General features: G+C 42.7%; 2 protein-coding genes across 3 annotated transcripts in view; one reads left to right on the forward strand and one right to left on the reverse strand.

The window, feature by feature from the left end:
- Xpo4 (exportin 4) overlaps positions 1–15,078 on the reverse strand; it is a 92,628-nt gene extending 77,550 nt beyond the window's left edge. The window contains exon 1 of one of the 2 annotated variants that reach the window (XM_006988432.4): positions 14,940–15,078. In XM_006988432.4, the coding sequence (XP_006988494.1) occupies positions 14,940–15,008 (69 nt within the window). In that variant the 5' untranslated portion in view covers positions 15,009–15,078. The remainder of the gene's footprint in view (positions 1–14,939) is intronic. The other variant, XM_016006897.3, reaches the window with a different exon arrangement.
- On the forward strand, positions 15,031–17,332 carry LOC143267392 (uncharacterized). The gene is made up of 2 exons (XM_076545094.1): positions 15,031–15,522; positions 16,341–17,332. The coding sequence occupies exon 1, from the start codon at positions 15,031–15,033 to the stop codon at positions 15,397–15,399; it is 369 nt and encodes a 122-aa protein (XP_076401209.1). The 3' UTR covers positions 15,400–15,522; positions 16,341–17,332.
- The last annotated feature ends 303 nt before the right edge of the window (positions 17,333–17,635 follow it).

The raw sequence follows: 17,635 nt of genomic DNA on the forward strand, positions 1-17,635 counted from the left end.
GAAAGATTAGATGTTATCTCAAGGTGGAGAAGAAAGGAACATAGAGCAATGATTTCCTAAGTATAGTTTCTGTTTTGTGTGATCGACAGTAATGAATGTAATAAATCAATACAATTAATGTAATTAATGAATATCATAAATATAGTTATTGAATAAATACTGAAAATTTAATCAATGAATACCACATATGTAATTAATATTTTGAGTGTAATTAATGAATATCATGAGTATAACTAATATCTTGAATGTAATTCATGCCACTGAACTGTGAACTTAAAAATGGTTACAATTGCAAATATTATGTTCGTTTAAAAAATAAGGTGGACCATACATTATATGTGTGTATGAAATTGAAGACAGTGATGTTCTAAAATAGAAAGTGGTGATGGTGTCATGGGCCTATGAGGATGCTGGACTAAAGTCTATCAAATTGTGCAAACAGGCAAATTATATACTATGTGAATTATTCATCAATAAAGATTTTATAAAATGTTAAAAAAAAAAAAGACCCCCTTCATCTTTTACCATCTTCTCCAATTTATTGCAAAATGTTCCTCACAACTTTCCTGACTTGTGTTCCCTCCTCTTTCCCATACAGCCTTATGGATTTCCTCATCTCTTCTCCTCCCTCTTAATTTTTTTCTGATTGCAGACAGTTCTACACTATCTCATAACCCCTTCATACAACCTATATCTCACTTTGATGACAAGAATGGGATATGCAATCAGAGAAGCTGGCTCCTAATTCCATCTCAGCAGCACAGTCAAAGAGAAATCTCAAGGATAGATATTTATGTGCATTTTGGTTCCCACTGGCAATGAGAAGCCAATGACATAAGACCTATACTTAAAAGTATGCATATAATACAATCCTGTTAAAATCTCAGCAAGGTTTATAGGGCTGTGCAGTCCTAATCACATGAAAAGCGCCAAAAGCTTGCCAACCCAGACAGACACTTATGAAAGAATGATTAAAATTTAAAAACAGCACTAGAGCAAAGATTGATTTTTTTTTTTTTTAACACACACACCCTATTCTGAAGCAAAAGAAAAACATGCAGAGAGAATCCCCAGGAATAGACCATGACCTAAGTTAAGACACATCAGTGAAAGGTCAGACTGGCCAGGCTGCTGGGGCAGCAACAACTAGATAACCTACGTTATTTCACACAAAGTAATAGATATATTCTATACATAGGAAAATTTGAGATTTAAAAATAAAACACAAAACTTTAGGAAGAAAACACAGGTTTGCCATGTGGTGGTGGCACACGCCTTTAATCACAGCACTCGGGAGGCAGAGGCAGGAGAATCTCTGTGAGTTCGAGGACAGCTTGGTCTACAGAGTGAGATCCAGGAAAGGCGCAAAGCTACTCAGGGAAACCCGGTCTCAAAAAACCAAAAAAACAAACAAAAAACCACACGTTTATCAGGGCAGTGAAAAGCTTCTTAAACAATAACAAATACAAATTCTTTTTTTTAAATTAGTAAGTTCAACTATATCACAATTAGTCTTCTAAATATTGAAGTCACTGTAAGTAAAGTAAAATATCAGTTGATTTTTACAAGATACAGACTGCATTAAAATTAACACTGGGTTATTAAGCAAAAATTGAAAACTTTCACAAGAGTAAAATACACATAACAAAAACTAATACTTCGTAATTTTTTTAAAGTTTTTTGTTTTGTTGTTTTTGTGTTTTTCGAGACAGGGTTTCTCCATGTAGTTTTGGTGACTGTCCTGGATCTCATTCTGCAGACCAGGTTGGCCCTGAACTCACACAGATCCACCAGGCTCTGCCTCCTATGTGCTGGGATTAAAAGCATGCGCCACCACTGCCCAGCGGTAAGATTTTTTTTTTTAAGGATTAGTGAGATTGCCCAATGGGTAAAGGTTCTTGCCACCAAGCCTGACAGCATGAGTTTGATTCCCCAGGACCCACGTGATGGAAGGAAATAACCAAGTTGTCCTCTGACCCCCACATGTACTCCCTAAGTAAAAGTATGCCCACATGCAAATACCCTAAATAAGTAGTAATTAAGATTTTTTTATTTTAACAAGATGACACCTATGTCCTCCACATCTGAGCCTTTTCTTCTACCACAAGACAATCTTAACTTCAGTTATAGAGCAATACACCTTGCTAAGTTATATTTCCTAGTGAACTTCTCCTCCCTAGGAGCAGCTACAAAATTCATTCTAGCCAATATGAGATTAGCAAACTTTTAAATGGAATTCTCTAGAAGTGATTCAGCTGCAAATGCACCTTTTACTCCTCCCTTGAAATGGCATGATGTATGCAGCTCTACTCATTTCCTAAAGCCATAAGATAGAAGATGGAACTCCCTTCCCCACTCCCAGAAATTAAGAAAACAGAAAAATCTGGAGCACTTGCTGACATCTAGAATCACTACGCCAACACTGATACTAATTCCAGGCTTCATGGGAAAGAAAAGTAAAGTTGTCTTCAGCTCTATCCTCCCACAAAGTGGGTCCCAGAGACCAAGCTCAGGTTGTGAGGCTTGGTGGCAAGCGTCTTTACCCACTGAGTCGTCATGCCAGCCAAGGCTATCTTTTTGAAGATATTGTTCTTTGAGGGCTTTGTGTTCTACACCGTCAACTTCAATCCAAGTAAATCAAAATGCAAAAGAAAAATGGCTAATAACCATATGCTAGACAACTTAGAGTATAAAGTAAAAATAACTAATAAATACAAAAACACACTCAAATCCAGGTATACACACACCTGTAATGCCAGCACTCAGGACATTGAAGCAGAAGTACAGTGAGTTCAAGGCCAGCCTGAACGACAGTGTGATCATGTTCTCCTACCTCAGTGTTTTGCAAACTGCTCCTACCTCAGTGTTTTGCAAACTGCTCTGGGTTAGACAAGGCTCTTGTCCTCTTGAAATTAGAGCACCTATCATTACCTGCTCAAGATCTTCACAAGACAAGGCCCACTATCATTCCCTTGTGGAAGGAGGACTTGGTAGTCCCGTAAGGCAGCTCACAAGTAACACTCATACAAGGGCCCTACAGACAGCTCACTGGAGGCTCACCAGATACATGAGGCCTTGCCCCTCCTCAAGTATACAAAAACCACTAGCACTTGCTGAAGGAGATAGACTTCTCTCTTACGGAGCTAGTCAAAAGCTGTCCATGCTCCTAGTAGTGTCTCACACATGCTTCCATGAGTAGCTCCAATTAAACCCATTGGTTCTCCAAGGTACACCTGGATGGAGTCATTTCTTTAGTCTGTCTGTTGTGACCTATCCAGGATGAGCAGAAATGTATCTTCTTTGAAAACATTAACACACCACTCAGCCTCCTAAATGGTGAGATTTTAGGTGTTCACTTCCACACACAGCTGATAAGTAACTTTAAAGCTATGTACCTTTGTGGAAGAAGAAACACAGGCTAGGGAATAGTGTCAAAGGGAGCTTCAGTTATACTTTTTTGGAAGACTAAACAAAATGTACTAAGATCTGCTATGTAGAAATTGGGCACACGGGTATATCAGAGTCTACATGCTTTATATTAACTTGAAACCCTGTATTCCTCCCCATCCAACAGCTAACTGCATATCTTAAGCAACTCTCTGGCTAAAATCACATAAAAGCAGTGGATCTACTAGTAGGTCAAAAACAACAACTATATCTCACACCATACAACCAATTAAAGAATGGGAGCTACAGAAATCGCTCTTAGAGAGAATCAGAGTTCACTTCCCAGCACCCATAACAACTGCCTGCAACTCAGAGGATCCAATGCCCTCTTCTAGTCTGCACAAGCACCTGCACACATGTATACATTCACATGCACACAAAATAAATAAAAATAAAATCCCCCCCCCTCTCTCAAAACGAGCATTCTATCCAGTCTGGCATAATTACTTCAGTGTCAAGAATACAGGGCAACCTGTTTTGCTAAAACGATATCTAAAAGGCTGTAGAAAGGACTAGGTCAGTAAAACGCTGAGTTCCATTTCCAGCCCTACACAAAAGCTCACGTGGTGGGGCACATCTGTAACCCCCCCATTTGCTTGAGGCAGACACTCAGATCTCTGGGACTCACTGGCTGGCCAGCCCTGCCTCCTCAGTCCCAGGTCCTGACAGGAGACTGTCTCTCAAAGAACCAGTGCATGGCCAGGCCTGGTGGTGTACGCCTTTAATGCCAGCACTGGGGAAGCAGAGGCAAGTAAATCTCTTCACATTCCACACCAGCCAAGGCTATATAGTGAGATCCTGCCTCAAAATAAATAAATGTAACAAATGGATACACAAATGTGATAACATGGCTTCAACTTTGAAGCAGTTCATACTTGATCAACTGTCTCAAAATAAAGATATGCTAAAGATAGATGTATATTAAACAATGAGTTTTTAAAAATTATTTTTAAAATTATTTTTAATCATTTAATCAATTTTAAAAATCACTGAACATTGTTTTGTGTGTGTGTGTGTGTGTGTGTGTATATATATATATATATATATATATATATATATATATATATATATATATATATAATTTTTTTTTTTTTTAAACAGTGTAGGCTTGGCTGGCCTGGAGCTCACTATTTAAACCAGGCTGGTTTCAAACCCACAATTCACCTGCCTTTGCCTCCCAAGTGCTGAAATTAAAGATATGCACACCATACCCAGCCTATATGATCATTCTAATTGGTGTTTATAAGTCTAAAAATGAAATTTATATTCATAAAGCAACAGGTATGTCCATCTTCTCTTTAGCAATATGTGTACTACTGATATTTTATAAAGTGCTATATTTTGAAGATGCAAGACCAAGAAAAGGAACCAGAGTAAGAAGACATGGCCTGTTAAAATGGATGTCTAGAATCCATTACTAGTGCATCTGGACAGTGGGAATGCCAACAACTAGAATAAAGTCAGCATATTTCAAATAGGGATCAGTAATTTACAACCCAGAAGATGAATGTAGAGATACACAAAGACATGTGTTGTATAGCACATAGCCACTACTGGAGGGTACAAAAGGAGGCTCTGAGTTAGGTCCTGAGTGAGTTTTGTGTGCTCTGACATAGGCACAGACGGCTGCAGACTCTTGAGACCAATTCGTCCATGGGAAACTGACAAAGCCAGTACCCACATGGGTCAGTCTGGGGAGTCCAAATACGGCTTATGAACAATGTGTGCCAAACCAGGTACTGTAGCTTCCTCCTCTCAGGTGTTTACAGCCTGACACTGCTCACCTATAGAGACCTCCTACCCGAACTAGTTAGCCCCTCCCCCTGCTCTAGACCTAATAAACATGCTGAGGTCCAGGTTGAACTGGTAGTAGAATGGAAATGTTAGAGAACCCCACTGGACCCTAGCTTCATTGTACTGTGTTTGTCCTTCATTCCCCCTGCTTCCTTAGCCAGGGTTCTAGGACCCAAGGCACACACTACCATGTGTACCATTGCAAATGTCGACAGTCCCTTATGGCCACACTGGAGAGCAAAGCAAATTCCTGCAGGTCACAATACTTGAAAGTTAAATAAGTCGATAAATACTTAGTGCTCTAAGGCTATCTTGACTTTATATGCTTCGATGTGAGGCTATTATATGATACATTAAGGTTCAAAAACCAGCTATCATTTATAAAGCACTTACTATGTCCCAGACACTATACTAAGCACTTTTAAGATAAATTGCTTAATCTTTTCTAATTCCCAAGACATTTTAAATTTTAATTTTCTCACCTTTATTTATTTATTTGTTTGTTTGTTTGTTTATTTGTGTGTGTGTGTGTGTGTGTGTGTGTGTGTGTGTGTGTGTGTACACCTCAGCACACCAACTTACAGGAGATAGGTCTTACCTTCCACGACACGGGTCTCAGAAGTCAAACTCAGGTCATCAGGCTGGACAGTAAGAACATTTACTTGCTGCGCTGACTCCAAATTCTGTTCCATTCTTTTTAAAATTTCATTGCCCTGATTTATTTAACTTTGTAAGATTCATTTTAATTGTAATTATATATAGGAGGGGTTGCTGTGTGGGTATGTACATGTGAGTACTTATGCCCTTGGAAGCCAGAGGCATAGGATCCCTAGTGCTGGAGTTAAAGGAGGTTGTGAGGCACCTAACTGGGTGCTGGACCTGAAGAGCAATACCTGTTCTTAGCCACTCAGCTGTGTCTCCAGCCCCATTCATTACTCTATTTTAGGAAACATCGATGCTAACTGACTTGCTAAATATCACACAGACCATCACTGTTGGAGCAAAAAAACAGATATTCCAGACCCTTTACAATACTGCCTTTCAATTCCACGATTTCAATAACTTTTCCACATGTGCTTACACACACACACACACACACACACACACACACACACACACACACACACACACACGACTTTTCTATGACCCCACCTGGTAGGTGAAAGCAAATAATTTTATAATTAAACATGGCTATATTATAGATTACAGTAAAGTTGTTTTGTTTTGTTTTGTTTTTCGAGACAGGGTTTCTCTGCGTAGCTTTGTGCCTTTCCTGGAGCTCACTTGGTAGCCCAGGCTGGCCTCGAACTCACAGAGATCCGCCTGGCTCTGCCTCCCAAGTGCTGGGATTAAAGGCATGCGCCACCACCGCCCGGCCTTACAGTAAAGTTTTTATTAATTTTTAACATGAACATCAAGAAAATAAAGCCTAGGCCTGTTTGGGGAAGTAGTCCTCCGCTTCCCCAAATATATATACAGTCATTCCTCTCTCAACAGTTATTCTGGCATTAAAAAATGAAAATGAATACATTCTCCACCCCAATCTTGTTCAGACTCTCTCTCATCACCTTTGTTGACCACCTTCAACAGTCTCACAACTTCCACAGCTCCCAAGACCCACCAATGGGCAAACTCAAGATAACTATGGTGGCAATTTCCTCTGAGTCACAACGACCTACTCCCTTCTGCATTGAGGCACTCATTTTCTTCAACGTACACTAAAGCAACGGCTCTACGACAAGCCCTGTGCCAGGTACTAGGTATAAACTGTCAAGGAAAACAAGTAAGGTCCCCAAACTAAATGTGCATTAAGAATCTAACAAGGGAGACTAGCATTCATCAAACAACACATAGGCAGTTCTGAATGCAGGGGAGTATAGCACAGGTCAACCTCACCTTCCAGGTTGACAAAGGTAGGCTTCCCTGAAAAGTGAAGAACATTCTTCAGGCAGAGGAGTTGCATATGAAGTGCCTTGTGTGGGGATGGAAAACAGCAGAACTAAGAAAACTGCAGTGGCCAGACAGACATGCAGTGGGAGAGGTGCACGAAGAAGCCTGGCAAGCCCGTCATTTACCCAAAGCCTGCCACTGTCCTTTGGAAGAAAAAAAGGTCTGTTCAAACCTGAGAAATCTCTCTCCGACTCTCCCATGGACTGAGAGGGACTACCTGCCTTCCTCTACAGCACAGTCTTCTCAAATACAGCAGTCACCTCAAATGACTATCAAATGCACATGAGGAGGCTAGGGGTTGATGCTGAGTGCCTCCCTCTACTGCTTTCCACCTTGTCTTTTTGAAACAAGGTCTCTTTTTGAACCCAGAGCTCACCAATTGGCTAAGCTGGCTGGCCAGCAGGCTCCATGGATCTGCTTGTCTGTCTTCCCAGTGTTGTGATTACAGACATGCACTTCTGCATCTGGCTTCTGGGGATCTGAATGGAGGTCCTCATGCTTGCCCAGCATGCACTTCACCAACTAAGCCATCTCCCTGCCACCCATTTCATTATAAAATATTTAACAAGAAAGTGCTTTGTATTTTACAACTTTTAGCAGCACTTTCAACCTCCTTTTTAACATCTTCATTTGTACTGGGCCCTGCAAGTTAAGTAGGAAGCCCTGTAGAAAAACAAGACTGTTGGTGGGAACAGCTGGAATGTAAAGCAGGGCCAACATCTCTGCTAAGCTTTCAGACCTAAAGGCTTTCAGTCACTGAAGATCAGGGAATAGAATGAAATATTGCCTTCTCAGGACTTCTTTAGGTAGCAGGTAACTGTCCTACCTACCTATGACCTTGTAATACCTGCCCCGTGCGTGGATCAGGGGGACCCTACAATAAATCTCCCGGGCTGCAGTGAGTTTTCCTCCCTAATAAATTCCTTCACCCCTTAAGCAGACTCTGTGGATTTCATGTAATGTCTCTAGGCAAGGCAATGAAATCTGCAATCTTAACAGTCACCCCAAGACTGATTATACACATTCTAAACTTTGAAAGGCTCTACTCTGAAATATTGTTATTTTAGAGTCAACCTAACTTTTCCCACAATTAAAGTGAATAGAGAATAAATCCCCATCTCTCTTCTATTAACTTTTTCTCATTTGAAATGCATTTTCTCTTTATTTGTTGATAAAATTATGCTAAACTAGCACAATTACACAAATCTGTGGAAATAGAATAACCTGACCTACAAATACAAAACTACAAACCCAGCTTAGTGAGCTATGGCACACTCATAATTTTCTTTAAGATAGAAGACATGATTTGAACATCACACAATGTGTGTGTGTGTGTGTGTGTGTGTGTGTGTTTAAACATCATCTGGTCCCCCCAAATACATACAGTTGCCAACTAAAAAAATTCTGGGGGGCTGGAGAGATGGTACAGCAGTGAAGTGTAGCAGGAATCTTAAAAGTTCTTATTAATAAAATCAAACCCGAGGCGAGTTATTGGGGTCCTTGCTGGTAGATCAGAGACACAGAACAAGCCACAGCTATCTCACCTTGCCAATTCCTCAGCTGGTCCTGTTTCCTCAGACTGGAAGCTTCTGTGTCCTCATCCCAATAGCTCTCAGCTGAACTGCTGCTTAAAAGCCTGAATGCTTAATCAGCCACATGCTTAACCAGCCAAATGCTTAACCAGCCAAAATGCTTCTAGTTTCTGGTCCTCACGCCTTATATATCTTTCTGCTTTCTACCACCACTCCTTGGGATTAAAGGCTGGCTTTCTGGGATTAAAGGTGTGTGTCACCATGCTTGGCTATTTCCAATGTGGCCTTGAACTCATAGAGATCCAGAGGGATTTCTATCTCTGGAATGCTAGAATTAAAGGTGTGAGTGCCACCATTTTCTAGCCTTTGTATTTAGTGGCTGTCTGTTCTCTGACCCCAGATAAATTTATTAGAGTACACAATATTTTGGGGAACACAATACCACCACAGTGAAGAGTGTGCACTGCTCTTGCAGGGGACCTGAGCTCAAGTCCCAGCACCCACATTGTACAGCTCACAACTGCCAACTCCAGAGGGGTCTAATACCTCTAGCCACTGTGGGCAGCTACACTTATATGCACAAACCAACACACAGAAACAAACACATCAGTAAGCATAAAGACAAATATTTTTAAAAATTGCTCACGAAAATAAAAATAATTGTAAGACATTTAAGAAAGCACTTTTAGCTGGGTGTGGTGGTGTACAACTTTAATCTCAACACTTGGTAGGCAGAGACAGGTAGATCTCCAAGTTCAAGCCAGCATGGTCTACCGAGTTCTAAGACACCCAGTACAACACAGAAAAACCCTGTCTTGAAAGAAAAAAAACAAGCACTTTTATAAAATATACAGAGTTCTGAGATACCCAGTACAACACAGAAAAACCCTGTCTTGAAAGAAAAAAAACAAGCACTTTTATAAAATATACAATATCCATTTATAAAATTGATATAATATTTATGACTCAAGTAATGTTTTATACTATAAAAATTTTAAATTATATGTTAAAACAGAAACTGAGGGCTCCTGCCATACCACTCCCATCCACTGTTACTCTGCACAGTCCACTGCAGACCTTCCACTTGTGGTCTAAGTATACCAAACATATGCAGGTTTTTTTCTTTTTTCTTTCCTCTTTTTCCCTTAGGGGTGGGGGTTTCACTACGTAGCTCTGGCTGTACCTGAACTCTGTCAGTGGTTCTCAACCTGTGGCCAAGAACCTATTGGGGGTTGAACGACCCTTTCACAGGAGTTGCATAGCAGACATCCTGCATATCAGATATTTACATTACCATTCATAACAGTAGAAAAATTACAGTTATGAAATAGCAACAAAAATAATTGTATGGTTGGAGGCCACCACAACAGGAACTGTATTAAAGGGTTGAAGAAGTTAAGAACTACGGATCTATGTAGACCAGGCTGGCCTCAAACTCAGAGATTCGCCTGTCTCTGCCTCTCAAAGTGCTGGGAATAAAGACATTCACCACCACACCCTGCTAGATTTTTTTTTAATAAATCAAAATAGGTCATAAATTCTTTTCTGTACCTTTATCTCACTTATCTTGAACATCTTTCCATATCCACTCAGATCTTTCCACCTCAAAAAAATAAAAACAAAAACTGGGCTGGGTGTAGTGCCACACACCTTTAATCCAAGCACTAGGGAAGCAGACACAGGCAGATCTGTGAATCTGCAGCCAGCTTGATCTGCACAGGGGGTTCCAGGACAGCCAGAGACACATAAATAGACCCTGTCTCAAACTACCCCATCCCCGCAAACAAATCAACAAACACCTTAAAGGCTGGAGAGATAGCTCAGTGGTTAAAAGCACTGACTGCTCTTCTAGAGGACCTGGGTTCAATTTCCAGCACCCACACGGCAGTTTACGAGTATCTGTAACTTCAGTTCCAGGAGATCTGATGCCCTCATACAGACATACATGCAAACAAAACACCCCAATGCACATAAAATAAAAATAAATAAATTGTTTAAAAAAAATTTTAAGTTACTACAATTATTAGGTCTACATTTTTTAATTCCATAAAATCTCATTAAATATCATAGACTACCAGTTTATTTGTATAGACTGAATAAATGCCTAGAAGTGAAAAGGCTGGGGCCAAAAAATTTTATGAATTTTTACTGGAACATAACACTAAACTTTTTATCAAAATGGGTCATATTTTATACTTCCAGCTGACAACTTGAAGCACCATCGTAATTAGGTGCTATGGCCCATTCTGTTACAACTTTCTATTCTTTTCCATGTTAATGCACTAGCAGCTCAATAACTGCACTTTCTATACACACTTTAGTAATCATTTTTGCTTTAAAAATGTTCTTGATGGCCAAGTGTGGTGGCACATGCCTTTAATCTCAGCACTTGGGAGACAAAGGCAAGTAGATCTCTTGAGTTCAAGGTGAGCCTTGTCTATGTATCGAGTTCTGGGACATCCAGGCCTATGTAGATACCTGTCTTAAGAATAAAAGTTCTTGACTATTCTCATTATTCCTCTTCCTGACGTTATTTTCTTTTGTTTGCTTGTCTTCTGTTTGATTTTGGTTTTTAGTTTTTGCTTGCTTGTTTTGGTTCCATGTAGCTCTGGCTGGAACTCACTCTGTAGACCAGGCTGGCCTCGAACTCACAGAGATCCACCTGTCTCTGCACTCTAAGTGCTGGGATTAAATTCGTGAGCCACGTTGGCTCGTAGGCCTGTGTGTATGCTTTTCTAATACTAGGTATAATACTCATAGTATGTCAGTCACGTAAAAATACATAAAAGGAAAAGGAAAAATCTTAAGCTGTGTGCTGTAAAAGCCAGTGGAAAAGGTCAAAGCATATTTAAACTGTTATGTATGCAGATTACATAAGGGGGAATTGGGTGGGAAACCTTTGTGTGATTTACTTTAAAATAATTCATTCCAGTATTTCTCCTATAATTTGTGAGTGATAAAATGTGCATCTTCAACACCAAGTTTTCAAGTCCACATTCAGGTAACCTGATTAAATTTGACATCAGGAAAACAATCAATGAAGAGAATGTTAGCAAAGAGTATGGTTGGCTTTACTCTGTAAAATATCTACCAACCTCTGAAAAAATTTAGTTAAATTTCTTCAGCAAAAGTCAACACCCTATATTGGGGGACTGGGAGGTGAGTGGTATTAGGGTGCAAGATGTGAAATTCCCAAAGACTCAATAAAATTATAAAAAAAAAAAAAAAAGTCAACAATCTGAATCTTTCTGAAAAGTGAATTTGGGAAGCTTATTTAAATACTTCTCCAAGCAGCCAAGGTGGTGCATACATGTAATCCTAGCACTCAGGAGGCTGAGGCAGGGAGACAGAAAATTCCAGGCCAGCGTGGACCACACAGCAAGTTCCAGGTCAGGCCCTGTCTCAGAATCAAACCACCTATGTGGTGGTGCACACCTTTGATTCCGGCACTTGGTGGCACAAGCAGGAGAGACAGCCTGATCTACACAGGGAGTTCCCAGTAGGCCAAGGCTACAAAGTGAGACCCTGTCCCACTTCCACAACGTCTTCAGAACAGACAGCTTTACTTGTATACCCCGTGACTAACTTACACTAGCCCTTTATCACTCTAGCTCATCTACCTTCAAATGCATTTTCCAGCAAGCAACTTCATGGTCTTGAACTAAGCAGTATTTACAGAAAACATCTCCTATTAATACCTTTCAGACAAAAATCATTACTTATGCCAAGATTTATAAACTTTACAAATACCTTAACTTTTTTAACATTTATTTATTTTGTGTGTACTCACAGATGTGCCACTGGTACCCTCCTGGAATTCAGGGTAGGGTCAGTTTTCTCCTGCCATGTGGAGACTGAACACAAGTCTGAGGCTTGGTGGCAAGAGCCTTTACCCAGTGACCCATCTCACCAGCACTCTTTACCTGTCACCCTGTAGGTCCAATACTTTATGTCCGGCACTTTATTCCATAATCTTTTTTTTTTTTGGTTTTTTTCGAGACAGGGTTTCTCTGTGTAGCTTTGCACCTTTCCTGGAACTCACTTGGTAGTCCAGGCTGGCCTCGAACTCACAATGATCCACCTGGCTCTGCCTCCCAAGTGCTGGGATTAAAGGCGTGTGCCACCACCGCCCGGCTTATTCCATAATCTTAAAAGGACTGATTATAAATGTACCATTACAGAAATTTCCCATCAAGAAAGAAAATGTAACAGGATAATTAATATGCTGATTTTGAGAAACAACATGTTGAATAAAAAATTCAAAGGAATGTAGCTCGTACCTGTGATCCCAGCACTCGAAGGGCTACCTACATAGTGAGTTCTAACCTAGCCTAGGCTAAAGAGTAAAGAGTTCAGAAGTCTAAAATGGCTGTCTGGTGACTGACTGCTCTGAATCTCAATGTCTTTCAACAGTGCAAAGCTGCTACTGTAGGAATTCATAACATAGAACCCAAACTCTAGTGTTCAATAGAGTATCAGTACCATTTTCTTATCCACCTATAAACATTTGATAAAAAACCAGCCTTACCAGGAAAGAAAAAGGATGCATTGCCAAGTACAAATACTACATTCCATCAGGCCAGTGATGAACACTATCAAGTAACTATCAATTTAAATACTAGAGCAATGTGGTACTGTTTAATCAAAATCTAATAAAAAAAACAATACTCCTAGCTCCTCGGAAAATTTCGGGAATTTCAAGGGTGCTGTATTTGGGGATTTTAGTAAACTTTTATTAAGCTTAAGTTTGTAATCCATAATCTCTTAAAGACTTATTTATGTTTTTTATCCACGTGGCCTGTGGAGATCAGAAGAGGTCATGGGATCCCCTGGAACTGGAGTCAGTTGTGGAACTGAAGGATGGTTTTGAGTCACCAAGTGCATTCAGGCCTGGGTCCTCTGCTAAGCAACAAGTGCTCTTAACTCGTGAGCCATCTCTCCAACCCCTCTTCGCTCTTTCTGAAAGACAAAACTTGATGGATGGTACTAAACAATGTTTTAACATTATTTTTTAGTTATGTGTTTATGTCCACGTGTGGGTATGTGCATGTTAGTGCAGGTGCCCCAGGAACTGGAGTTACAAGTGGCTGGAACCACCTGACATAGGTGCTGGGAACCCACTCAGGTCCTCTGGAAGAGCATCATATGCTCCACTGAACCAGCTCTCCAGGACCTAGCTACTAAAATAGGCTTAGACATAATGATGATTCGCCAACACAATCCTCACCAACCTAAAAGTTAAAAAAAAAAAAAAAAAAAAATCCAGGGTAGAAAAAAATCTGGCTGCATTCAATTCTTAGAAAGTCTCATTTCAACTAATAAAATGAACCTCTAAATTTCAAAAACAATAATAATCTACAAACGCAGGTGTCATAATTTACAAAAAGAAAAAACGAAAGAAAGAAATCAAACTAAACCAGCGAACATGAGACACACAGTTTACCGAGTAGCTGAACGCAGTTTATCCTTACTTTTGCTCCCTGTGTAGAACACTGTTTATAATCCTGACTCGTCCTGCTCCAACACCCTCACCAAACGACTTAGTGGTAGTTTTAAGACTTAAGTTAACGAGTACCGCGGAGTCAGTTTTCCAGGACTCGAAACCCACACGGAGCTCGGTCCTGGACCAAGTTTTGCCCCAACGACCTTGGTCCTAAAGACTGGCCTCCCTCCTTCCTGTCGCCCGGTCCACGTGCCGGCTGCGGTTACCCAGAGCTGCCTGCACGTCAGGCAAAGAGCCGGGGGACCCGGTGCACGAGTGAACAAGGCTTGCTAACAGCACCCCGACTAATGCCATCCCTCCCCTAATAGTATCAGCTCCTCGGCGTCATGCACACAATCTCGAGACCGTACCCTGACCCAAGTCCTACGGGGTTCACCCCAAACTCCCTCCCCGTGCCTTGCTCTTGCTACCCAGTCTGCCCAGCGAGATTAGAGGGCGAAGCAGGAGGCACGGGAAACTCTCCATCCTACACCGCTACACCCCAATGCCAGGCTGAGGAGTAGGGCGGCCAGGGAAGGGGACAGCTCTGGAAAGTAAAGGACCAAGGCAGGAGGAAAAGTAGGATGGAGAATCCTGCGCCACGCCACCACCACCACTTCAGGGTTCATCCCGAGGCCCTTCCCGGCCGCCAGCCCGGCGGACAGCGGGCCTGACGCGGTAGAGCCGGCCGGAGTCCCACGGATCCCGCGGTTCTCGGGGCCCGGCATTCTCACCATCAGAACTTTGGCCGCGTTCTCCAGCTGAGCGATCACTTCTGGGGGCCCCAGCGCCGCCGCCATCATGGTCTCTCTTCAATGACGCGCCATGCGCTGCATTCTGGGAGCAGGCGCCGCGGCCGGCCAATCGCCGCCGCGACCCCGGCGCCTCTCGCGCCTCCGGGGCCGTCGCAGCCGCCGTCGGCGTCGCGCCCTCAGCGGCCTGACGGGACCGCCGAGTCCTGAGCAGCTGCGAGGAGACAAGCGTGAGCCCGGTCGCGGCGCTGCGGGGAGGGCGGCGGCAGCCGGCACCGGACGAGGCCGGGCGGTTGGCTCTGTCAGCCGCGGCCGGGCATCCCGCGCGGCTCCGGGCTCTGCGCATGCGTGGGTCCCTGCGTGCGGGCCGCGCGGGCCGGAACTCCAGCGGCGCAGCCCATTAGGTGCGGGGCAGGGCACGGGTGTCCGGCCGGGGCGGTAGCTGCTTCTCCCCTCGCGTGGGCTCTCCAGCGTGGAGCAAGATCGCTTAGCCTTGGCAGCGCTCTACCGTGGTTCTCCTAAAGATGCACCGACGCCCAGGACTCATGCGTTTCCTGCGCCTGCTGTGAGGAGGGGGCATCCGACGATTGCATTCTTGGTTGTTTTTTGTTTGTCGAGACAGGATTTCTCGGTGTAGCCCTGGCTGTCTTGGAACTCACTAACTTTAGTTACAGGCATTTGTGAGCTGCCGTGGGGGTGCTGGGAACAGAACTCAGGTCCTCTGGTAGAGCAGCACTACCCAGCCATCTCTCCAGCCTGGCCTCGAACTCACAGAGATCCTCCTGCTTCTGCCTCCCGAGTGCTGGGATAAAAGGCCTTGTGCTACCACTGCCCGGCTACTCTTTCTCTTGGGGTTGGGTTTGGTTTTCTTGCTTGAAACCCTCTCCTTAACCACCTGGCTTCCTGAATCCAGTAAGAGCTCAGCTGCCACCAGCTTTGTGCTTCAGGGATTCATAATAGTAATGCTAAGTATAAGATCTGTAATAAAGCCGGGCAGTGGTGGCGCATGCCTTTAATCCCAGCACTCGGGAGGCAGAGGCAGGCGGATCTCTGTGAGTTCGAGGCCAGCCTGGTCTCCAAAGCAAGTTCCAGGAAAGGCGCAAAGCTACACACAGAAACCCTGCCTCGAAAAACCAAAAAAAAAAAAAAAAAAAAAAAAAAAGATCTGTAATAAAAAGGTGTTTTACGGTAACTGCAACGCGGTCTTCTATCCCGTTGTTCTTGAGGGGTTTTGTTGTTGCTGTTGTTCTTTGTTTTAATTTTCTGTTTTGTAAGTCTGTATCCAAGCGGGTGCTCCTGACATTAGCTAGTTCGGTGTTCAAAAGGGTGCCTGGGTGAAGTGCTTGTATTGTTTTGAGCTGACATCTCCCATCTCCTTTCCAGAGTTGGCTACTGAGTGCCTGTTCTACTTTCTGGGGCTACATCCACGTTTGTGAGTTCCTTCTGTTGAAGCCATCTGGTTTTCCCTGAGCTTAATAAATCTGACCCCCCCCCTTTGGTTTTGTGTCTCCGAACAAAATTGTATTTTTTTAATGATTTATTTATTTTATGTGCATTGGTGTTTTGCCTGCATGTATGTTTGTGTGAGGGTGTGTAACTTTAGTTACAGGCATTTGTGAGCTGCCGTGGGGGTGCTGGGAACAGAACTCAGGTCCTCTGGTAGAGCAGCACTACCCAGCCATCTCCAGCCCCCCACCCCTGCCGCCCTTGCCCCTTTTCTTGAGACAAGATTTCTCTATGTAGCCCTGGCTAGCTGTCGTAGAACTCACTATGTAGACCAGGCTGGCCTCGAACTCACAAAGATCCACCTACCTCTGCCTCCCCAGTGCTGGCATTAAAGGCATACTCCAGCATACCCAGCCGGATGTTTTGTTTTGGTTTTTTTCTTGAATTTGACATCTTTACTATTTTTGAGAAAGAGATTAATGGACTGTCTTATTGCTTGAGAAACCAGATGGCAAAGTTAGCCAAAATGCTGGTAATGACTGTTTCTCGTGTTCAGGATTGTGGGAACCTAGTGGCTGAGCAGATAGAGCTTGAAGTGCAAGTCTGAGGACCTAACTTCAGTCCCGAAATGCACCGCACATGGAGACAACTTACTCTGTAAAGTTTCCCTCTGACCTCTGCACACTGTGTGCATTCACACAACCTTAACATACACTATGTTGGTTAGTTTTTGTCAACTTGACACACTAGAAAGAGGGGATCTCAAGTGAAGTATTGCCGCCATCAGATTATCCTGTGAGCAAGTCTGTGGGGCGTTTCTTGATTAATGATTGATGTGGATGTACCCAACCCATTGTGCCATTGTGAATGATCCTGCATTGTCCTCTCCTTTAGTATATATGTGTGTGTGTGTGTGTGTGTGTGTGTGTGTTTGTATATATATATATATATATATATAATTTTGTTTTATGTGTGTAGGAAATTTGCCTGTATTTATGTCTGTGTACCTAGTGCATGGGTGGTGTCCATGGAGGTCAGAAGATGGTGTCAGATCCCCTGAAACTGAAGTTATGGACAATCATGAGCCACCATGTAGGTGCTGGGAACCCAACCCAGGTCCTTTGGAAGAATAGCCAGTGCTCTTAACCACCAATTCACCTCTCCGGCCCTGTCCACTGAGTCCAATTAGTGCTGCTTGTTGGAATGCTGACTGATCTTGTTGACTTGATCTT

Source organism: Peromyscus maniculatus, chromosome 9, assembly GCF_049852395.1.
Source record: "Peromyscus maniculatus bairdii isolate BWxNUB_F1_BW_parent chromosome 9, HU_Pman_BW_mat_3.1, whole genome shotgun sequence".
Taxonomy (NCBI): domain Eukaryota; kingdom Metazoa; phylum Chordata; class Mammalia; order Rodentia; family Cricetidae; genus Peromyscus; species Peromyscus maniculatus.

What these genes read in the sequence shown, in the direction of transcription:
- LOC143267392 (XM_076545094.1), top strand. Translation starts at nt 15,031, where the DNA reads ATGCGCTGCATTCTGGGAGCAGGCGCCGCGGCCGGCCAATCGCCGCCG.